The sequence below is a fragment of the Equus asinus genome, chromosome 25 (genome assembly GCF_041296235.1).
Source record: "Equus asinus isolate D_3611 breed Donkey chromosome 25, EquAss-T2T_v2, whole genome shotgun sequence".
Lineage (NCBI taxonomy): Eukaryota > Metazoa > Chordata > Mammalia > Perissodactyla > Equidae > Equus > Equus asinus.
The window spans coordinates 43,931,985-43,957,014 of NC_091814.1; the positions used below are offsets into that span (position 1 = coordinate 43,931,985).

Here is a 25,030-nt window from a genome sequence, read left to right on the forward strand (position 1 = left end):
TCTTGACTTTCATTTTAAATTTAACACATCAAACTAACATTTATCTGTCCCTAAAGATCTGCCATTCCAAGTTCCTACCTTGGTTAGTGATACTACTAACTGCTAAAACTAGGAATCTCAAAATTGCTCAAATAAAGGAAACTCAGGAGGCACTTACTATCTCACATTTTCCCCAGATTAAGCTGTTAGCAAATACAACGTAATCACTGGATGGTCCAATAACATGCTGCATAATATAAATCAGAGGCTACAAGCTGGGGGCCATCTCTCTCAATGTTTTTAAAATCAGGAAATATTTAAATGACTCTCTTTTCCTAAAAAATGGAAGAGATCTGGCAACAATGAGGTAAACCTGAGAAGAGTGCAGATCCTTTTATATTAACGGCAAGGACACCAGTTTGTCATTACCCTCATTTTCCTGTTATCTTAGTTCTGATTTATTTCATTTATTTACATTTATCTGCTTCATTCTTGTGAGCATTTGTCTTTATAGGCCTTTTAGTTTGCAACACCTGGTATACCAATGTATGTCACAGGAATCTAAAGAAACAATTCTGTGAAAAAAGGTAGAAACCAAGCTGACTAAATAAAACATGTGGATCAACAAACAGGTGATGGTAGAGCCTATCAGAAAGAGAAAAACAGCACAAGCTAAAAAGAGGAGGGGAAAGCACACGTTCATATAGGAAGTAGAAGCTTAAGAGTTGCATCTAGAAGCAGCAATCAGCAATCACACAGTCCAGGGAGAGACGGAGGGGCACAGTGCTCTGGAGTCAGATTCCAACCCCACTTCTACCACTTAGTACTAAGCCAATCACTTAAGGTGGCTGAATTTGTGTTTCCTCAGCTGTTGAGTTGCTTAATCAACATTTCTTGATTTAATGAAATAGCAGAGTTAGTGCTCAATTATTAATTCCCTGTCCAGCCCCCTCATTTTACAGCAGGAGAACTGGGCCAGAGGTAGTAATGTGGCTTGTCTAAGTTCACACGGCTAGTGGGTAGTCAGAACTCTCCCCCCCCCCACCCCCCCCACTCAGGCCAGGGTCATGTTTGCTTTTAGATCACAACACATCAACGAATAAGAATGACCTTACTCAGACAGGAGAAGTCACGCTGTGGAATAGGAGGAAGTGGCATTATATAACACCGGGATTTAAGTTTAAAAAGCACTAAATTTCTGAAAGAATTTTATACATAGATTTCCACTTATTTTTGGTAATTATATACCAGCAGGTTCATCTTAAAAACATTACACAGTAGGATATAACACAGTACACTAACATCAGGTTTCTTAGAAGTTTAAAATCTTCTGAAATGGCAACTCAGTAAAATGTTTAAAAATTCTTCTAGGCTACACAGAGTATTATATTATTTAGGTGGCCGCCTCCTAACAAAGTCTAACTCTAGTTCTTTTGTAACAAAAAACAAACATCAGCCTGCAACTACTTCTAAGTGAAGTTGAGTACTATTTTTTCAGTATTCAACTTAAAAGATCTCTGGCCGGCAGACTAAAATGCTTGTTTTATAATTGCCCGCTGAACTATGATAGTTTGTTTCCAGATGGTGCCCTTCCTTCAACCTGCACACACAGTCTCTCCTTGTTCCAAGCTATTCAACCTCCTGCTGATCCCACTACCCCCACCCCTATTTAAGGCCACAGAGAGGAAATCCTAAGGAGGACATTTTCCCCCAGTCTCCAGCAATTTTTTGGTGACGTAATATGTGGGCTGAACTCGAGTCTACTGAGAAAGAGAGGGAATCACTATTCAAGGGTACTGTATATACAATCTGGGTCAGCTGCAGCTGGTTACTGCATTTCTCCATGTGGCAGACAGAGCAAAACCACAATGCTTTCTCTGCTGGATTAAAGACAGCCCACAGACCAGAACTTCCACTATACTACTTAAAATTACATAGGTGGCTTGTCAAATTCAATTGATTAGTGTTGTAAGAAGAAAAAGAAGTTCCTTATTACAGCTTGGATTCAACGGTCCAAAACAAAAATGCAGTTGCCATTAAAGTCACAGACGAGCAAACTTCTCCACTGATTTAAGAGCAAGAATAAGAGCAGCAAGTTTCTGGGTTTGCTCTCTCGACAGATGCAAAAAGGTATTTTAATATTTCTTTTATTTTTACTTAAAAATTCTATGTATATCAAAATGCATAATTATTTTACATTTGTAGTAGAAATTTCAAAATCTCTTATTAAAGAATTTTGGAATATACTAGAATTTATTTCATCTGAAAAAGGTTTTGTTTTGCAACTTTATGTGAAAACTGGTCACTATGTACTTTATGATGATTAATGCATTATCTGAGGTTCGATTTAATGATATTTAGTGTATATGCTTATAGACTGATGCATACATGCTGAGTTTCAGAAAATAAGTGCTTTAGGGACACTAGAAAGAAATTTTAACAAGTAACATTAAATGTATAAGGTTTGTAGCACAGTAATTAAAAACAGAGGGATACAAACTAAAGAAAATAGTCATAAACAAGATTAATCTCTCTTCATATAGCTAGAAAGATATAAAAATAACTGAAAGGCTTTGCAATAATACCTCAATTATAGTACAAGCAAATATTAAGCAGAAATTCTTGTAAAGATTTAAGATAAGTCAATGGTTATTTCTTGCTAACACTCAAAATTTTAAATAGTTTTCCAGGTTTACATGTAGTAGTAATTTAACTTGAGTAACAGAAATTAAAACTGCTATAATTGGAATTATTTGAGAAAGCAAAGTTATTGATACATAAAAAACCCTGAAAGCTTACAGGTTAGAATTAAGGAGAAAAATAATATGTGGCAGAAGTATGATGTAAGTAGTCAGCATTAACCATAGGAAATAAGAACCCAGAAGATGACAATTACTTAAATAGATTAATTAAAAGACCAAAAATATATAATATTTTTAGATAGCAATAATTTTGGTAACAATACACAAGAGGTTTCTTTCAATATTCTATCTGGGGGCTTTGTTTAACTGTAATAAGAAAACTATTAAAAATAAAATTACTAGTTACCAATAGTAAGCTTTAACACCAAAAATCTAAGTCTAGTTATGATATGGGGATCCTCTGTCCTTTTAAAAGATAATTGAAAGATATTAATGGTAAGAATCCTTAACAAGTAAAAAATGGTAAAGCTAAGATTTCTTCAACTTTACTTTCATGTCCTTTCCTTAAAGATTCAAAACTCTAAATACTGGAAGGATCTCTGCTAAACACATTCCACAAGAAATTCTGGTAAAATTTCTAAGCAACACTGGATCTGAAATAATGTTATCTCTTGCTTTTTTCTTGTTAGCTATGAAAAGTGCAGGACCTCATTAAACCTCAGTTCTTACTGAGGCCTTAGGAAAGCATTTAATCTGAAACCCAAATCATGCAGATAAATAGTTATCCCTTTCTTAAATATCTCTGGAGGATGAGACTGTACCCAAGTCTCTTCCCAGAACATAATTCACAATCTAGAAGTTCTTTATCTGAGGTATCTCCAATGCTTCATAAATGTAAGTTCACCGCCCCACGCTGCAGTGCAGGACACAGCCAGTGAAATGCCTCTGTGTGTTTACCATCTGAAAGGAAGTAAATCTTGACTTTTATTTCTTCTACTAGCTGGCAACGTAGCAACTACGAAGAGACAGAGTACCAATAAAATTAACCCAAAGCATGGAAGACTTTCTTTTTTGTCTAAAAACCAAGCAGAGACATAGATTTAAACTTAAGTATACTGTAACTAATTTATAACATTCTCTTGGGACCTTGGAAAATTTTAACATATACAGAAAGGTTTTATGAGGTAACACAGATTTATGGATCTTTCACTTTTAAAACTGAACATATGTGGGAAAATATTAAATAGGAGAGAATGTTTTCAGAAAATGTAATGGTAAATGTATTTTTCAAACCAGTTCTGTAGTCATGACGGAGCTGGTCTACTACTTAAGAAACGTGGCTTCTTATTCTGCTTTAGGTGACAACAAGGTCATTACTTTTCTAAGGATAAGGGAATTGTATTTATTTTAAAAAGCAAACTTTTAGTTGCCTCCTCTAAATACTAAAGTAGGTCCGATTCTCTTAAGGTAGGCAGTGACTGACCTATGATTTAACCGTATGGGGCCCACAAGGAGCCAAGGCAGAAGACAGCAAAGGAAGCTCCTGCCCTTTTAATTTAGATTCGGAAGTTGACATTTTCATTCTTCCACAACGCTGAGGCAAAGTCACACCAACAGTCTTGTATTACATACTCTTAGTTCTAGAAAAATCTGTGTCTGGTGGGAATACAACATGTTCAATCAGAGTATTATTCATAAAATTCTACTTGTTTTGAAGTTTCATGATACTTTCTGAATTTTCCTTGTTTTGGTAGCTTATTTCATAGTAGATTAGTATTTAAATAATGTCGTGATCTAAGAGTTTCCATTATTATTAAAGTGAAATGAGTAGATCTGAGCACCAGGTGAATTATGTAGGAGAAATGCTGTACATTTACCCAGGAAGCTGATGGTTTCTATTTTACTGCCCTCAGTCTTCCATGACTTCACAAATAAAACAAACCTTTTACTGGTTTTTGGTTATAGGTAACTCTACTATAGCAAAAGGCCTTTTAAAAAATAAAATAGACAATTCTTAAGGTCTAAATTTCCTACTGATATCAGAAGGCAAAGTATAAAAACTGAAAACTAAAAGTACTCATCCACGCACGCTTTGGGATATCAGTCAGCAATAGAGGGCCTCTGATATAAACACGGAATATTACCATGTTCATCCTTCCTATCTTGATTATATCAGTAAAATAAAATAATTCTCCACACTCCATCCATTCTTTGCTTTATTTTCCTTATCACTTCATTTTGAAAACACTACTCATTTGAATACACCCAAGTAAGGAGTTTTAGAAAGTAGCAGTCATCCTTACAACTACAGTGGAAGAGCCCATATTTCATTGACACAACCTTTATTTTGGGGAGGATTCATAATCACATGTTAGACACATAACTATCAACTGACAGAATGCATATGGGGGAAAAGGAATGACAGCAGAAAAGTTTGGGATATAAAAATGATGAAAACACAGCCTAACAAAAATGGTCCACAAAAGCTTTTGCATAATTAAGTAATGGGTCAACGTAAAGAGATATAAACCAGGAAAAGACTGTGAAAAACAGGAAACACACTGTCAAGACTCCTCTGTAGTTATGACATGACTAGGATAAAAATCACAGGTCTAGAAAAGCTACGAGTAGAAGATCTGAATCCCATTTGAGTGTTTTAGCTTCTCCAGGTGTTTACTCCTTTGCAAAATGGTACATACTTACTTCACAGTGTTGCTTTGAATACAAACAGTTAACATGTGTTAAGCACTGCATAACTATAAGGGATTGTTACAGTGTTGGTGACAGAAAACAGGATAGGCTACATTGTTATACGATGCAGTGGTTAATGAAAAACATGAACTCTACAATCTTCTGCCTAGGTTCAAATTCTGGCTCCATTTCTCAGAAGACTATGGGTAAGGTTGGATGCCAGTTTCTTCATCTGAAAATGAGGATCGTAACAATCTACCTCAGAGGGTCATAGTTCCGAGAAGTAAATGATCTAATAATGTAAAGGTCTTAAAACAATGCCTGGCATTTAACAAGGACACAATTAAGTATGAACTATTGTTATTATTGTGCTGCTATTATTAAGAGTAGGCATAATCAACTTGGGACCTGGCTTCTCAAGTCAAAAAACAAGTACTTGGGTGGAAAACGGGGTAGAAAAGCTGTCTTAGGGTATCTACTGCTGCGGAGGGTGGGCTCTACACAGCAGCTTGCTCGCGAAGCTGAAGGAGTGATACGTCTCATCCCCTACTGCTACTGCTTTAGGGAGGTAACTGAAGAGAAAGGAAGAAGCTTTGGTTTTTGGAACTAATTCTAGTATTTCTATAGAAACTGTATATAAACAACAAACGTCTCATCTGCCATAGCAAAAATGGAACATTCCAAGCACACACTTTAGCGTATGTGGCACTGCTATAAACACCGACTGAAGAGCCAGGGAACTCGAATTCTAGACCTGCTTCTAATATTACCTACTTGTGTGGCCTTGGCCTTCAACACGCACATTGGTGCAAAGAGGTGCTCGAGTGAGATGGTCTCAAAAGCACTTTCCAACAGTCCCCTTCGATTACAGATAGTTTCCTTCTTTGGTAATGGTTGCAGAAAATTATTAACATTTTACCACAATACAGTTCAGTAGCAGCTCTAGTAGAAAAATGAACCCGCGGAATCATTTATAAGCTCAGAGCACATACATGATGATGATTTAGGAAACACAACCACCACAGTAATGACTGCAAGCATTCCTCACTCTTCAGACTTCCCACTAATCCCAACAGAATGCGCTACAAAACAACAACGGAGATGCTAAAACTTTCTGGCTTTAGATTGGTCTAAAAATGTTTCTTTGATAGATACAAAGTATATTTATTAGAGAGGACCAATTTAGTTGAAACCTTACAATAAAACATTGACTAGTAAAGTCACTTGGGTAACTTTAACACTAGTTAGGGAAGAATGTTTTAATTCATGCCTTACAAACATTGCCTACCTGTTTCAGAGTCTCATGATAGTAAGCAAGCTTTCAAAGGTAAGAAAGCTGCCTTCTTAGGGTCTCAGAAGCCCCAAGAGCACCTAAGAGTATGCCTTATACACACAGTGTGAACTCACCAGAATCTGCTCATGGAGCTGGGGTACAAAAAGTATTATAATAAGGTGGTAGCTGGAGAGCTGTTCTCTGAAACCCAATTTTTAAACAAATGTGAAGGCACTAAATATTGCATTTAAGAAATCAATCGCATTAATTCTGGCCCAATTCATCAACACCAATAGATACTCACTCTTTCCCTTAAATGCTTTTTTATACTACTGACTTCGAAAGTACATTAATATTAATTCTTTTCACTTTTTCCCTTCATTGTCTTGTTTTTTTAAAAGACATCAAACAACCTCATTTCAAAATGAAGGCTTTTATCTGGACGCTAAGTGTGCTATTCTTCCTACTAATGGGCAGTGGACATTGCAGAGGAGGACAGTTCAAAATAAAAAAAATAACCCAGAGGAGATACCCTCGTGCCACAGAAGGTAAAGAGGAAGCAAAGAAATGTGCATACACATTCCTGGTACCCGAACAAAAAATAACAGGGCCAATTTGTGTCAACACCAAAGGACAAGATGCAGGTACCATTAAACACATGATCACCAGGATGGACCTTGAAAACCTGAAGGACGTGCTCTCCAGGCAGAAGCGGGAGATAGATGTCCTGCAACTGGTGGTGGATGTAGATGGAAACATTGTGAATGAGGTAAAGCTGCTGAGAAAAGAAAGCCGTAACATGAATTCTCGTGTTACTCAACTCTATATGCAACTATTACATGAGATTATCCGTAAGAGGGATAATTCACTTGAACTTTCTCAGTTGGAAAATAAAATCCTCAATGTCACCACAGAAATGTTGAAGATGGCAACAAGGTACAGGGAACTGGAGGTGAAATATGCTTCTTTGACTGATCTTGTCAATAACCAATCTGTGATGATCACTTTGTTGGAAGAACAGTGCTTAAGGATATTTTCCCGACAAGACCCCCATGTGTCTCCTCCTCTTGTCCAGGTGGTGCCACAACATATTCCTAACAGTCACCAGTATACTCCTGGTCTGCTGGGAAGTAATGAGATACAGAGGGATCCAGGTTATCCTAGAGATTTAATGCCACTACCAGATCTGGCAACTTCTCCCACCAAAAGCCCTTTCAAGAGACCACCAGTAACTTTCATCAATGAAGGTGAGTCACCTCTTACTGTTAAAAATGAAAGCATGAGGTTAATACGTTTTATGGTTTATGAAACAATGCTCATAATAAGTGCTTATTATGCACTTTGTTGATGTAATTATACATGAACACTAAATTTCTATTGTTTTCTATTAATCAAGAATTGAATTTAAATACATCTCTTAATACATCTATGAATCTAAGAGTTTATAAAAACAGTATATTCTGTGAAAAAAGTAGTCTTCCATCCAAATTCTTATAATCTAAGTTTCTAGCATTGATTCAGACAGGAATGAGTCCACAATCCACTCCTAACCTCGATAACCATCCTATTGGCCTCCAGCTGGGTCCTCATTGCTGCTCAACAATCCTTTTATTTACCTCTTGCTGCTCTTCCCATCATCATCCTTCTCAAAAGAAGCATTTAAAAATTTGCTTTCACTCTCCTTAAGCCTATGATTACACCTCCTCCTTGCCTCCACTCTCACGCAGCACAGGCATCATTTACTGCTGCACTAAGATGAAGTCTACTCAGGTCCTAGGTTCCTTGTTCTTTCCTAGCTTGAAAACATCTGCACAAAATCCATGCCTTCTCGCCCTCAAGAGGAAAAGGTATCCCTCCTATTTTCCAAGGCTAAACAAAACTACAATTTGTTTTTACTACCATAAAAAAACCCCCTAGAATTGATCCTAATATCTCTACCTCTATTTCTTAATTTCATTCCTTCCTTCCTTCATTCATTCATAACAGTCACTGATCTAGATGCCAGAATATAGATGAGTAATTTGGGGGCTGGCCCCATGGCCAAGTGGTTAAGTTCGCACACTCTGCTTTGCTGGCCCAGGGTTTCACCGGTTCGGATTCTGGGTGCGGACATGGCACCGCTCATCAGGCCATGCTGAGGCGGCGTCCCACATGCCACAACTAGAAGGACCCACAACTAAAAATATACAACTATGTACCAGGGGGCTTTGGGAAGAAAAAGGAAAAATAAAATCTTAAAAAAAAAAAAAAGAGTAATTCACCTCTGTTTCAGCTTAGTAAGTACACGGCTAACTTTCTGAACATTTTACATCTGCACTCATTTTCCTATAAGCCATTCTCCCGAATTCTTTACAATTCGATTTTTTTCCTTAGAGTGGAGGGAAAAATCCGAACGCCCGGAAGTAAAAAAAGGAAATAAACCAGAGTTCATTCACTTATTGAAAAGGCAAGACATAAAACTGCACATAGACTACGAAATAATTTTAAACAATAATAAAAACACAGAACAAAGACAAAGACTGGAAATATATCACAAAGTGGTTGTGTCTGCAGCAGAGGATACCACTGACCATTCGCACCTCTGCTTTCTGGGGCCTCCAGTCATACTATTCTAACTCTTCCGCTTCTCTAGGTCCTTCACTGGCATCGTCTTCCTTCTCCTATGGCTTAAAAAGGCTTTCTTCAAGATATTCTACTTTAGAGGACTCACACACCTTCAAGGCTGCAAGTACCACCACTGCTCAGATGTCTCCTGCAGGGCGCTCCCTCCTAACCCTAACCAAAATTGGATGTTTGCATCTCAGTATTTTACTATTGCCTCACACATTGTTGCTTCCTCTATTGAAATGACTTCTTTCAGCTTATCTGTCAACCTGGCAGATTTCAAGACTTAACTAAATATCTTAAATGTTACACCTTCCCAGATCCAAACAAACATATCTAGATGGCTTTTCCCCCAAAACTGCTGCCCCCTCCTTGCACATGTTTTCTCTATCACATTAGACTGGAGTCACTTGTTTGTGTGTCTTTCTCCCTGCTGGACTGAATGCTTCTGGAAGAGAAATGAAAAGACTTTTCACATTCTAGCTCAAACATCTAGCCAGGACCCGATTTGGCATATTGTTCCCAGCATATTGTAAGCACTACCATAAATACTTGAGGAATGAATGAATGAATGAAACCCTAAAATAATCTTTTCCCCAAACTAGTATTCTCCTTTCAGAAATAAGTGAATTATTATAAAATACATATTTAGTGAAGAAAATACTAATAAACTTTTTAAAAAGCTTCACCGAATATCCAAATACTCAGAAATAAAGTTAACACTTTAGTAACAACCTTCAAATCTTTCAATTTTTTCCCTCTCATAAATATGGTAATCAATATTCTTATAACTTTTAAAAATAATTTTGTTCTTCTTTTTCTTTCTCTATGATTATATCCTTAGGACAAATTTCTGTAAGTAAAACCGATGGGTCAATTGACTTTGACTTCTCTATTTTATGTTACCATCCATCTGAACTTGTTCGGCTCATCTTTGACACTTCTCTCCTGCCCCACACACATAGACAGCTGAATTCTATCCATGCTGCTTTTCAGTCTTTCATGGATGTGTCCCTCATTTCTATTCAGAGCCAGAATTCTAACTTAGATGCAAATAATCTATGGCAGCAGCTAGAGGATAGAGACTTCCTGGAGTTCTAGCTGTGTGACCTTGAGGAGGGGTGAAGAATTGTTCTGTGCCTCAGTTTCCTCATCTGTAGAATGAGGATAATAACAGTACTTACCTCATAGAATTTAATACTTGAAGAGAGCTTAAAACTGTGCCTGGCACTCAAATGTTAATTCCTACTAAGAATTGTATAACAGCTTGCCAACTGGTCTCTCTAATTCCATTTTCTCCCTCCATCAAAATATATTCTATACTGCCAACAGCTCTGTCTTCTTAAACCACCACTTTGATCACATCACACTTCTGCTCAGCACTTCTCCACTGCAAACAGGAAAAGTCCAATCTGCTTGCCCTGGGTAAGAATATCCTCCTCAAAAGAATCAATCCTACTTCTTTACCTTTCCTTTTATTAATTTCATTTACAAAAACCATCTGCTTCAATAAAAAGAATCAACTCATTGTCTTCTATATATTTTCCAGGCTTTCTGTCTATTCAAATTATAAGGCTCAGATCAACACAAAATAAAATAATATTGCAACTCCTCCTTGAAGCCCTTGTTGACTCTCACAGACTGAAAGTGATTGCTCCTCTCCATGAATGTCTCTCTCTTTATAACATGCGTTTTTTTTTGGCTAGAAAGAGTGGCCCTGAGCTAACATCTGTTGCCAATCTTCCTCTTTTTGCTTGAGGAAGATTGTTGCTCAGCTAACATCTGTGCCAGTCTTCCTCTATTTCATGTGGGATGCTGCCACAGCATGGCTTGACAAGCAGTGCTAGGTCAGCAGACGTGGGGTCCAAACCTGAGAACCCCGGGCTACCAAAGCAGAGTGTGTGAACTTAACCACTGTGCCGCTGGGCCGGTGCCTACAATATTTCTTATACTCCCTCTTGAATTATCAGGTTTCTTTACATGTACACATAGTACCTATATATACACCTAAGTGAAATGCCTTCCAACTATAATATAAGCCTCTTTCCTGGCAGATGGATATTGTATCTCATTTGCAAATGCTAAATAAATGTTGGTTGACTTGATATCACATTTTTATAGAGCTTCTTAAAGTTGTCATTCCAAAGACCTCCATGAGAGTACTTTCATACATTCTATATTGTACTGGATTCATTCATTTTATACCATTCTAATGCTCAGTAATGACAGGCTAGAGTACCATTAAATTGGTAAATGATGATCACTATTAATATCCCCACACCCTTTGACTTCCAAAGGAAAGATGTGTACAAAATGATCCACTGGATATAAAAAGAAAAATATGTATTTACTTTTCATATCTTTTTAAAAAATGTATGTTCTGTGTAAGCTTTTAATGTATACAACTTAGTATACTAGTTTGTACATATCATTTATAAATAAACATAACTGAAGTATGTGGAATTTTTTTTAACTGATAGGGTATACAATTATGTAAGTATGGAGATGACTGCTATGGAGTCTTTTCTGAGGGTGCTGAATCTTATATAGATGGATGATGTTACCAATTCTAGAAGAAATGATTATTCAGAAATTAACACACTGACACACTAAAAAATGCTTATATAAAACGAGACATATCAATTCTAGGTTTTATTATACACTGAGCTGTAGTGCAAGAAAAAAATCTAATATTACAGAATTAAATCCCAGGCTAGGGATTTAGCATATCAAAAGTCCCATTAAACAGATTTTTCCACAACCAGAAGGACCTACAACTAGAATACACAACTATGTACTGGGAGGCTTTGGGGAGAAGAAGAAGAAGAGGAGGGAAAAAAAAAAAAGATTGGCAACAGATGTTAATGTTAGCTCAGGTGTCAATCTTCAAAAAAGACAAAAACACCCCCAACTTTTGTTTTAATGAAACAAAGGTGTATATATATCCCTAATAAACCAATCCTTAATGTAAAAATCAAGGACAGGCATAGCCTTTTCGGTTATTTATTATTCATTTGCTGTTATAAGTAAAAATTCACTTTTTACTTATTTTATTCTATAAATGTTGGTCTCTGAAAGTCAAGGACATAATTAGCTACACGTGTAAGGAAAAGTACACAGAACTAAGAAAACTTGTTTCCTTTGTTATTGCCTTTGTAGGTCACTTTGCCCACCTGTGTCTTTTTCCCTCATCTGTACAATGAGAACACTGGTTGGACCAGATGATTCTAACATCCTTTCTAGTTCTAATATTCTGTGAGTCTTATCAAATATAAATTACTACAAGCAATAATAAACAGACTTGCTACTTTCTTTTCTTTATATATAATGTGTTAAAGCCTTTCTTCATCAGACTGGAGAATAGGTCTAAGCTGTTTGGGTACTTGCACAAAAAGGGCAAGGATGGAAGGCTGTTGCTCTACTTCCGTATGCTTCTGGCACCAAGAGGTTCCTGCACATGTTCTCTAAATGCAGAATGTGTAGGTATTACTTAAAAAGTGTTCACTCAGCCACAAAAAGTCAAATACTGTATGATTCCACTTATATGAGATTCCTAGGGTAATCAAATTCACAGAGACAGAAAGTAGAATGGTGATTGCCAGTGGCTGGGCTGAGAGTGGAATGGGAACTGTTGTTTCATGGGCATAGGGTTTCCGTTTTCCAAGATGGAAAGAGTTCTGGAGACTGGTTGCAGAATAATGAAAATGTACTAATGTCACTCAACTGTACACTTAAAAATGGTTAAGTTGGTAAATTTTACATTATTTATAACTGACCATAATTTTTGAAAAAAGGTGTTGTAATGACAGGCAATTTTATATTTCCTTTCAAAAATGGTTATAAGAGAAAAACGCACCTCAAAAGAACAAACTTCTTATCAACTTATAGCAAATAACAGAATAATTTTGTTAGTTTAAAATAAACTATCTCCAGAAACATTACCCTCCCTCTACAATAAAAACAAAATGTTTGGCAAGGTAACTATACACCTGGCAAGTTGCCATCAATAAACTCTTAACTGTTAATGTTATTCAGTGGTTGCATTTTGGGTTAGTCTTTTACCAAAAAAAATTGCTCTTTTACAAATGGTATGTTTATAAAAATAAGTTCATTCCTTGTAGGTGAACGGAGTTGAGAAAGTGCCGTCACAGTGTGTTAGAGCACACATCTCAGTACCATGAAACCTGGATTCTGGGAGCGCTTTTCTGAGGCCTAGTTGCCTCTTTTGTAAAAGGGGTTGTTGTGATGATTAAACGAGGTGACGCGTGTGAAAATGCTTGTGTACGCTCTAACCATCATTCATAATTACATTTTTTGTGCACGTCCTTATACGTGCCTTGCCTTGCCATGTATGGGGACATAAAAGGTAAGCTTAAAAGCTAAACTTGAAAAGCAGTCATCAGAAAGTAAAAATATGCTTTTTAGGGAGTAAAAAGCTAATTTTCAATTATTTATATTATTTCCTATTAGTAAATCTTTAAGATTCAATTGGTTTCAGTGTAATCCTTATATTAACACTTAAAACAAAACAACTAAAGAAGACTGGTTAAAGCAAACGAGGTGTTCAAATATTTTTCTACTAACCAGTTATGAAAAAGACTGATAAATTCTTTAGTAATTTCAAAAATAAAAGGTCAAGTTGCTAACTGCATATTAAACTTACAGATGAATAAACAAAGTAATTAATATTATTACAAGAAAGAATCTATTGTCACTTTAGAAAGTATTTGCCTCAAACTTCTCATTCCAGAAATATTGTTGAATATATTTCTTATACTTAATTAAAGAGATCATTTTTCAAAAAATTTTACTTACTGACCGATTGTTTGAAAGCTCTAAATTAGTGAGTACAGGAGTGGGACAAAGAAAGAAAATAAATAAGAAGTTCAACAACAAAAAGGGAAGGATTTTCCTTTAAACTTAAGTAATTAAACAGTTCCTTTGTAGAAAAAGGACAGGTATGTTAAAGATGGTTCCCAGTAAAGGTGCTATTCAAAGTATGAAATCCTTTTTCTTTTTCTTTTTTTTTTGGTGAGGAAGATTCGCCCTGAGCTAACATCTGTTGCCAATCTTCCTCTTTTTGCTTGAGGAAGATTGTTCCTGAGCTAACATCTGTCCCCATCTTCTTCTTTTTTGTATGTGGGATGCCACCACAGCACGGCTTGATGAGTAGTATGTAGGTCTGCATCCGGGATCCGAACCCATGAACCCCAGGCTGTGGAAACCGATCACATGAACTTAACCATTACCCTACTGGGCCAGCCCTTCCTTTTTCTTTTTTAACCCACTGTTCTATTCAGACTATGGGTTCTTAATGAAAAATACATGTTGGGAAATAATGTGGCATGACTGGTCAATATTTTTCTTTCTGTGAATCAGATCCATTAACTGGAGTTTGTTAGCCCTATACAACCTTTAATCATCAAATAAAATGAGGAAGAGAGAGACTGGTCCTTCAAATTCAATGTACAGAATCCCAGTTTCCTGCCTTGAGAAGAATCCAATTGTGTGTCATGGAAGATGAAGACTATTTCAAGATTACTCAATGCAAGAAAAAGGTTAATAAAATTCCTATTTTAAAAGAAAGGTACTTCCAGTCTATAACGTTTGAACCCTTATGAACAAATTCCTGAAACATATGTCAATTAATTTATTTCTGACAATATGCAAACCAGCAAGTTAAATCTGACTTCTCAAAAACAAAGCTGGTACTTTTCTACTAGTCATTTAAGAATTCCCATTAAGCAATGTTTTTTACGGTACAGAGAAAGTACTAAAAACACTTAACAGAAGAATGATTTACAATCTAATTCTAGAGCAGAAAGTAAATAAGATATGCAAGTAATAATCAGAAACTATTTCTGCCAAGATTAACAGTATACACTGGGCTAAGACAAGTTAATGGTTTATTTACAAAAATAAAATGCTAAATTCTGATATTTTCTATCTTTACTGAGGAGAAAAAAGTAGCTGTAAGTACTGCTAATTTTATCCACATGTTCTGGAAAAGGATTTCAACTAAATTTTCCTAAGCCTTTATATCAACTCAGTCTAACACGCATCCAAACTGTACACATGAAGCCCACTATAAAAAGTGGGTTGAAAATTAGAACTGAAGATAATCTTAAATTTGCATAAATAGAAGTCTTATCAAATCAAAGCTGGATCCAGAAAATCCAGAGCTTTCCAATTTGCTTAAACATCCAAAGGCTTAAATAGCAGAAAAGGAACAAATGGTATTTTACAAATATTCTGTCAACATTCAAAAGCTTGATGTTTCTAAATATTTTACACCAATTCAAACAACCTAATGAAAGTCCAACTTGTGAATATATACTTAAATATAAAATGTAAACTACCAAAACTGCACAGAAATGAGTGAAAACATTTACAAAGATGACATTCATAAAATAAGTGATACAAAGGTGACATTCATAGACTAAGCAAATTTGTGAAATGAGAGAAATATTTACGTGTATTGCAACAAAACCACTTCATGTGTGCATTAACTATAATACTAAACAGGTTTAAAAATAAGAGCAATGGTCCTCAGATAACCTTGACTATTCTGAAAGTGACAACTTAGAAACACTCTGGCTAACTTTGGAAATAACCATGATGACTGCATTTTTAAACTGAAGAAATCAGTCTCAACTCTGCAGTCTACTTCAAGAGCTCCAAGTACCACTCTCAGACATTTACATTTCATACTTACTAAACTCTGTAACTCCTCTATAACACCAAGCTCTCTTCTGTCTCCACGTCCAGAGCACGTTACCCATGTGTGGCTTTGAACACACCATCTACCCCCACTAGCCTAACTCCTACTTGATCTTCAAAACTCAGCTCAGATATAGGTAGACTCGGATCTCTTCCCCACCATTCTGGGTTAGCTATTTTTTACCCAGTGTTCCCATGTGCCCTGCGTCACTCCATCAAAGTACTTGTCATGTTGCAGTGGAATTATCTATTTGCCACTTTCCCCACTTCCGACCTCACTCTATGGTTCTTTATCCCTTGAGACTAAAACAGTTTCTAGCCTATAGCAGATTCAGAAAAGACATTTTCTAGAAAAAATAATGCAGAACTGAGGAAATTATGGAAAAGTTTAAACTGTGGATACACAACCAAGAGATACAGTCCTTGCCCATGAGGAGTTCTATGAGTAAACAAATAAATATACTACTATGCATCCCACAAAATAAAAACGGACATGAAAATAATACTTCACTTTTCCATCTCACTCCCACATACAAAACTAAAATTTTATAAATTTCCTCCTATCTGAAATACAAGCTCTCTACCCTTCTCTGACTTGACTACAATACATGTTTCTGTAATGTAAAGCAGCTCACATGTGACTGGTAAAAAAGTAGAATAATATCAGTAAAACAAAGAGGTCACATTGGTTCGTATGGGATTTCTTCCAAGCATGTTAATGTTTATGCCACGAGTAACTGCAGCTGAATAGAAAGTATGCTAACAGCTAACATCAACGGTTATTTTTAGTGCATGATTTTGCAGAACATGAGGTTTTTCAGGCATACGTTGTTTCTTTTTTTTATTGGTGGGGATGATTTCCCCTGAGCTAACAGCTGTTGCCAATCTTCCTCTTTTTGCTTGAGGAAGATTGTCCCTGAACTAACATCTGTGCCAATCTCCCTCTATTTTGTATGTGGGATGCCACCACAGCATGGCTTGATGAGCATTGTGTATGTCTGCACCCAGGATCCGAACCCGTGAACCCTAGGCCGCCAAAGCAGAGTGCGCAAATTTAACCACTATGCTGTCCCAGAAATAACGTTATTTCTTGACAGTAGAAATGACTATATATTCATCTTTGATTAGCCATATTATATTTATTAATTAAATAAGCACATATTTATTAAATAAGCTATTTGAATTATTAAATAACCTACTACTATGTGTCAAGGTCAGCAATGAAGGGGAAAAGAAGGAAATTAACAATTACTGATGATGACTATTTTCTTAAGCATTGTGTTAAAGGCTCTGAATACTTTGTAATTTAAATTCAGTAACTCAGAAGGTAGATAATACAAAAATAATTCACGTTGAATTTAAATGGAATGTGATCTAATTTATGGCCAGTCCGATAAGCTTAAAATATTATTTTTATCATAGTCTTCCTCAGCTTAAGAACCTATTTATGAGCTTTCACAGACTAACCAATATCCTCATGAAGATAAAAGCATAAATTCTTAACAAAATTTTAACAAATCAAATCAGTAATATATAAAAACAATAATACACCATAAGCAGTCAAGGCCATACCAGAAATACAAGGTTGGCTTAACATTAAAAATATAATCAACAGAATTCACCACATTATCAAATAAGAAAAACCTTATCATCATCTCAGTAGATGAACAGAAAGCCTTTGACAAAATTCAAAACCCATTCATAATAAAAAGTCTCAGCAAACTAGGAATAGAAGGGACAAGAAGTTCTAAGCAGTTATTACAGCTTAAAGGAAAATACGTTCATAATAAATGCAAGATTGGAAATCTCAGAAGAGAAATAAAAACTACAAAAAAGAATCAAATTGAAACTCTAGAATTAAAAAATTCAATATCTAAAATAAATATAATTCAAGAAAGACAGCATTAAGTCTTTCCAGATTCTCAAATTTTTTACTAATAATCTGCAGGGCTTACAGTCATTGTATTTTAATTTAAAAAAAAGTGAAACATGGAGAAATAGCAATGAAGCACAATAAAAATCCAGACTAGAGAAATTCATTATCTCTTGATTTTTGTGTGTAGTTTTCAATTCCTTAGTATTTAAAATGCAAAGGCAAGTTAATTGATTCATTTACGTAAAAAATTATTGACAGCATAGTAATAGTTAAAGCACTGATGACATAAAGTCAGAAGAAAAACAAAAACAGTCTCCGTCCTCAAGGAGCAATCTGGAGGGAAGAGTGCAGTCTCTAAGAACCCCTTCTAATGATGTAATTGTGTAACTATTTATTTAATGAGATTAATTCTACTCCAATAAGGCCCAAAAGGGACTCTGTATATATACTTGGCAAAGTACAGATAACACATTTCTCAAATTTTCAATAATCCTGTTATCATATTTATAAGTACAGATTTTCTTGTATGAACTCTCTATTTTCACATAATTTTTAAAAATTATACATGTCAGAATTTAAAAACTTCTAGCGAAATATAAAATTTGACAATGGGAATTTCTCTCTCTCTATATATATATGTATTTTTTTTTTTGAGGAGATTAGCCCTGAGCTAACTGCTGCCAATCCTCCTCTTTTTGCTGAGAAGACTGGCCCTGAGCTAAGATCCGTACCCATCTTCCTCCACTTTATATGTGGGATGCCTACCACAGCATGGCTTGCCAAGCAGTGCCATGTCCGTACCTGGGATCCAAACTGGTGAACCCCGGGCTGCCAAAGCAGAACATGCACACTTAACTGCTGCGCTACCGGGTCAGCCCCTATATTTTTTTGTTCTAATAAATCTTTAGGGTAATTCTTATTTCTGAATCATTTAATATTTTCACATTCTTATTTAAAAAAAACAAAGGATCAAAACACTGGGGAAGGGTGAAACTAAAGAAGGTTCAGTAAAACTAACCAGAAGCTATCTTTCTTTAGATCCAAAGATGTGGAGATCACAAGTTCAAGAGGCAGACACTCAAACGATTTTACAAAATGTTTTGTCATTTTAAAAGACATAAAGAACTTATGAATGGATTAAAAAATAAGGAGAGAATCCAGAAAACTATGAAATAACATGGGAGCAGACTCTGGGATCAGAAAGAAATGCATTTAAGTCTAGGGTTTATTACCTTCTAAGGACCTTAGACTAGTTAGTTAACTGTTTTATCTACAGTCACATCTGTAAACTATCACAGGGTCATCGTGTAGACTAAATAAGAAAATTAGTATTAGTCATATAAATTGATACAACTCTATAAAAAGGCACTTTGCCAACATTCCTGAAATGCATTCGTATGGACTGCAGTATGGGGGGAAAGTTAAAAGATTCTACGAGTTTGAGAAACTCTGGTTTATTTCAGGACTTCTTAGTCTTTAGTCAACGTACATGTGAATGTACACTGTTAGTTTCCAAAAGGGTAAACATAATATTTAGCAGTTCTAAAACTTATTTGACCATGGTCCTTCGTTTTCACCGAGTATCTCAAGGGACTAGTGTGTTCCACTGAAATCAAGTTTCAGAAAGTGTAAATTGGGCACTACGAAGAGCTGTAAAAGCGTTCACATCCTCTTGATCCAGTCAATCAATCCTACAGCATTTTTATAAGTAAATATGAAAAAATGAAGCCAATAAGAAGACATTTTTGCAGGTTATTTATAATAGAAAAAATCAGATGAAACTTCAATGTCCAATGAATAAACAAGGATATATCAATGTCAGAAATTGGATATTACAGCTACTGTAAGTGCTAGAATGGAGACGATAGTCCCATGGAAATGTTTGTTAAAAAGACAGAAGCCAATTTTCCATATGCATTAGAATTCTAACAATATAAAAATGTATATATGGCCAAAAACTTGCAAGAATAGTAGAAAATGAAACAAGTTCTGTTCCGGACAGTGGGACTGGGGTAATCCGTTTACTTAGTTTCTTTAACTTTTATAGTACTGTGTATATGATACATAAAAAGTGTTATCTGTAAAGAAGGATACAAAGGTAAGACTCTTTATTAAAAACTATCTTAATATGGCTCTTTTCCTATTAAGTTTCCTGGTAACCAGTAATATTTTCATTACAGGACCATTCAAAGACTGTCAGCATGCAAAAGAAGCTGGACACTCAGTAAGTGGAATTTATATGATTAAACCTGAAAACAGCAGAGGACCGATGCAGTTATGGTGTGAGCACAGTTTGGATCCTGGGGGTTGGACTGTTATTCAGAAAAGAATGGATGGCTCTGTCAACTTCTTCAGAAATTGGGAAAATTATAAGGTAAATCAGTGATTCAGACCTGGGGGAGAGATGGAACAAAGCAGCTCTTGCAATAGCAGCCATTCTAGGCAATAAATAAGATACACAGTTAAAAATAAGTATTCATATGTTTTTTTATTACCTACATTTGTCGAAAAGATGATTCTCATCTCTAGTCTTAAAGTCAAAATTAAAATGTAAAAAGGAAACTGAAGATGTACTTTAAAATGCCCCCCTTCATTCTGGATGACATACATATATTTAATTCTTTTCAAAAACCACCCCTAATTTCATTTTCTAATAATTACTTTTTTATGACTAGATTTCTACCCATCATCAAGTGTATTTAAACAATAATATAAACTATAGGATTTCAAAAAAATGGACCTTTTTCTAGGACTAGTTACCTCTGATAATCATGCCACCATGTTTTAAGTTGATGACACCAGACACTGGTGCTTTTGGGAAATATTGTACACCCAGATTGTCAGATACAAGAGGAATCATGCAATAGCAGTTTTGGAAAGGTAAACAACTAGTCTTTGTTAATACTTTTAATGTTCATCATGCTAATTTTATAAGTGATATAAACCCTCAGTTTAAGGATGGCATATGGGAAAGATTATATCTTCTAGATGGCTAATTCTTCATTCAGAATTGTGAAGTACTGTGATTACTCACTCAGCTGAAATTTTACTGGCAGCAAAAAATAAGACATTAATATATCCAAGTCAGAACTTGCATACATTTCTAAACAAGTAACTAGGAAAAAAAATCCTGCAACATAACCTCCTAGAAAATACATTTAGTGTTAAGATCAGGTTTACCAAGTCTTAAACTCTGCTGGATACCTACAATGGCAAATGCTTATTGAAATAGGATAGTTAATTGACTTATTTTTTTTCAAATATTAATCTACAATTTTTCAAAGGGGGAATTTTGAAGATTACTATTTTATAGTTATTAATTTTACATACAATAAAGCTAAAGAAGATAATTTGTTCTAAAATAGTACCATTTTTATTGAATGATCATAGTAATCTTGCACATCCTTTTTGTTTGACTGTGGTGGGGAGAAAAAGTATCTAAATACTTTCAGAAAAAAAATTTGGCTCTTTGCATGAGTACGAGAGAGACCAGGAACCCCTTTCAACAATGTGGGTAGCTCATTAATTAATGATTTTAGTAGCTGTCAATAATTTTCATTCTCTTTAGCCTCTGTCTTATTTGTAGGGTTTGAAGCTAGCTGTGTGAATAAATATTGACAAATTAACAGAAAGCAAGGCAAAACAAAACAAAGTGACTATGTGGGGCTTATAAAGATGAGGTGATCTACTGAGATGGAAGTTCACATCGCCACTTAAATGACCAACGTCTTTATGCTACCAAATGTTTAAACTTACCTACAAAAAAGTTTACTATCTCTACGCTTACTTAGGTACCCATGCTCTTTGTTTATTAACAGAAAGGGTTTGGAAACATTGATGGAGAATACTGGCTTGGACTGGAAAATATCTATACGCTTAGCAATCAAGATAATTATAAATTGTTGATTGAATTAGAAGACTGGAGTGATAAAAAAGTCTACGCAGAATATAGCAGCTTTCGTCTGGAGCCTGAGAGCGAATTCTATAGACTGCGCCTGGGAACTTACCAGGGAAATGCAGGGGACTCTATGATGTGGCACAATGGCAAACAGTTCACCACACTAGACAGAGATAAAGATATGTATGCAGGTAAGAAGAAACTAATGTGTATTCTTTGTAGAATCACCACTTTTCTATACATTAAATAGAACCTTGTTATTAAAGTATATGCTTCTAAAAATCTTTCTAGAAAGGTAATTTTGGACTCAGTCAAAAGGAATATAACATGCAGAAAGGAATAGCTTTTAGGATCTAAGGCATTCCCAAAGTATGAACTCTGGACAAGATTCTGTTGTTCTAACAGAACAACTCGGGGACAACTGGGGTGGGGGTGGGGAAACAAACAAAAATTCATTGAACTGCAAATAAAACTCTCAACTGCCTAAAATTCCCAACAAATACTAACTGGACACCCTCCATGCACCAGGCACCGTTGTAGGTGCTAAGTACATAGCAGTGACCAAAGTTCCTGCCCTTTCGGAGCTTACACTCTTTCTAGGAGACAAAATGATTTGTCAGGCGGTGACAAGTTCTCTAAGAAAATAAAACTGAGTAAGGGAACAGAAAGAGATGGGCAGCGAGGAGTGGGCTGGGTGCTATTTTATATGGAATGGCCAAGAAAGGTTACTGTTAGAAGGAAACATTCTAATAAAGACCTGAAGGGAGTGAAGGAAGCAAGCCATTTGAGAGTATGGGGTAAAGGCATTTCTCAGTAAAGGGAACAGCAAGACGACTGTGCAACATGTGGTACAGGAGAGCAAAAAGCTTTATTCAGAGGGGAAATTAATGTTCTCCTTAGAAAGAATCAATCAGGCCATCCACTTAATATAATTTTAAATTTAATTTTCACATACTTTTGCCTTTTTAACCTAGGTTTCTGGCCCAGATAAAGAGAGATCCCTGATAACTGATTTATTTTCTGTTCAGTCATATCTTGGCAAGCAGCACATAGGTCTCTATTTTAACTTATTTTACACTGGCAAAAGACGAAAAAAGGAAGAGAGATATAACCATAAGATAGGCCACATTTACAGAAACACATCTGATTGCTGGTAGTCCTATTTTTATACATAGATTTTTTTTCTAAAGATTGGCACCTGAACTAACATCCGTTGCCAATCTTTCTTTTTTTTCCCTTCTTCTCCTCAAAGCCCCCAGTACATAGCTGTACATTCTAGTTGCAGGTCCCTCTGGTTGTGCTAGGTGGGACGCCGCCTCAGCATGGCCTGATGATCGGCGCCATGTTGGCACCCAGGATCTGAACTGGCGAAACCCTGGGCCGCTGCAGCGGAGCGTGTGAACTTAACCTCCTGGCCACAGGGCCAGCCCCTATATTATTTGTTGATATTTTGAGAATCCAATTTTCCCCAAACTTTTCTCTCCTTAGCAACTCCATATTTTCCCTTCCCAGTCTCTCCAATCTCTCCTTCTCTCTCACATACAAACATTGCCTGCATTTTATTTCTCTGCTACCTAGAAAATTAAATCTCTTTAAAAAAATGTGCTAAGCAAGCAAAGGGCAAGATAAAAAAGCAAATCAAGTGATTTTTCAAGTAACTGATACTTAAGCAACAGTAAGACAATAAATGAAGAAATAAAACTACGAAGATAAAGGTAACCGAAATTAGTAAGAAAAACTCGAATTAAAGTGTTCCAAAAGTAAAATAAATTTTTGATAGTTTTCAGAGTAGCACATTTTGAAGAAACTTTTCCTTTGATGTCTCTGTTTTTCCTCAAAGGAAACTGCGCGCACTTCCATAAAGGAGGATGGTGGTACAACGCCTGCGCACACTCTAACCTGAATGGAGTGTGGCACAGAGGAGGCCAGTACAGAAGCAAGTACCAAGATGGAGTATTCTGGGCCGAATATCGAGGCGGGTCATACTCCTTGAGAGCAGTTCAGATGATGATCAAGCCTATTGACTGAAGAGAGACAGTCTCCAACTTAAATGACATAGAACTTTATATTTTTCAGTTCCTAAAAATGTAAATTTCACATGTATATTACTTCGCACAATTTATTTCTACAAATATAGTTTTTAAATGAATCTTACCATAACTATAAAAGGGGATTTATGAATGTAGTTTCATCTTCTCTTAATATACTTCAAAAGAGTATTTGTATCCATAATGCTAGTTATTTTAAAAATTATATTGACTACATACAGGCAGTGTGTTTTCAAAAATGTAAATATTTGCCTAAATGTAAAACAAATCTTAGCTTTATTTTAAATCAAAACTGAATACCTGTTCAAGATCCTTAACAATTTATTTAAAAACTTTATGAGATTCCTCTAACTTCCAAGGGAAAAATAATTTTAAGATTTCAGCCAAGTAATACATTTTATTTATAAAAATATAGACAGGAAATTAGAGAAAACTCTAGTTTTGCCAATAGAAAATACTTTCTGCATTGAATAAAAGTTATTTCAATTGGATTTGTGCCTTTCACATGAAATGATTAAATCTGAATTATTGACTATATTTTATGCCAATTTCCCAAAAGAATTAAGTGATCCACAGTATTAAAATAAATACATATTTAAAAAAATAATGTAGGCAATATTTAAATGCTCAATTTGTAGAAAGAGAAATATACAAATGAATTTTTCAATATTATCTTCACATGATTTGCTGGCACCAAAATCTCCTGAAATGCATTATGTTGTTATATCAGCAAAATATTGATATTACAAAACGCAGAATATTTAAGTGAGCCAATGGTTTTACAGATCTGAATTATAACTTTAAACTTATTAATACCCCTCACACCCACCAGCCAATTTGCTGATCCTTACTATTTGGAAAAAACCTCTCTGCTCTTCAAGTCAGAAAGCTTGGACAGCTTTATAAGCATTATTGCATACTTATGAGTGAGACTAAAACAACTTCAAGGAACTGTTAGACATTTTCCCAATACTGAGATTCAACAGCCTCAGAACAGAATCCATAGGGGTTTGGCTATTCCAAATTGCTAATTCCATTTTATAGTGTGTGTGACTTTATAACTCATCTTTGCAACTAACAAGTTTATTACCAACCTTCCGGAACAATTTCCTTCCAGAAACATGTTCATTGCTTACAGCTGATCTTCCCTTAATTCATTTGTGAACTAAAATTTTAGAGGAATCTCATGAGACTTTTGCTCAAGCAAAAAGAAAATCCAGTCAGAACTGAAGATAATCATTTGAACAACTCAAGTCCACCAACATGACCAATGGTTTTCCTCTGTCACATCTCAAAATA

At 35.5% G+C, this 25,030-nt stretch overlaps 2 protein-coding genes across 7 annotated transcripts in view; one reads left to right on the top strand and one right to left on the bottom strand.

Annotated features, from left to right (window-relative positions):
* Nucleotides 1-25,030, bottom strand: part of RALGPS2 (Ral GEF with PH domain and SH3 binding motif 2) — a 154,500-nt gene that overhangs the window by 39,061 nt on the left and 90,409 nt on the right. The gene's annotated exons all lie outside the window — the stretch shown is intronic.
* Nucleotides 1,730-24,222, top strand: ANGPTL1 (angiopoietin like 1). Of its 2 annotated transcripts, none has more exons than XM_014845307.3 (5): nt 1,730-2,109; nt 6,987-7,832; nt 19,966-20,159; nt 21,604-21,874; nt 23,524-24,222. In XM_014845307.3, the coding sequence occupies exons 1-5, from the start codon at nt 2,100-2,102 to the stop codon at nt 23,709-23,711; spliced, it is 1,509 nt and encodes a 502-aa protein (XP_014700793.1). In that variant the 5' UTR covers nt 1,730-2,099; the 3' UTR covers nt 23,712-24,222. The 2 variants fall into 2 exon arrangements, with proteins under 2 accessions (XP_014700793.1, XP_044614600.1); XM_044758665.2 differs by having other exon boundaries at nt 1,745-2,109; nt 19,966-20,009.

What these genes read in the sequence shown, in the direction of transcription:
- ANGPTL1 (XM_014845307.3), top strand. An exon ending in GAAATTGGGAAAATTATAAG is followed by an intron (nt 20,160 to 21,603) that starts GTAAATCAGTGA and finishes GTTTATTAACAG; the next exon opens with AAAGGGTTTGGAAACATTGA. An exon ending in AGATAAAGATATGTATGCAG is followed by an intron (nt 21,875 to 23,523) that starts GTAAGAAGAAAC and finishes TTTTCCTCAAAG; the next exon opens with GAAACTGCGCGCACTTCCAT.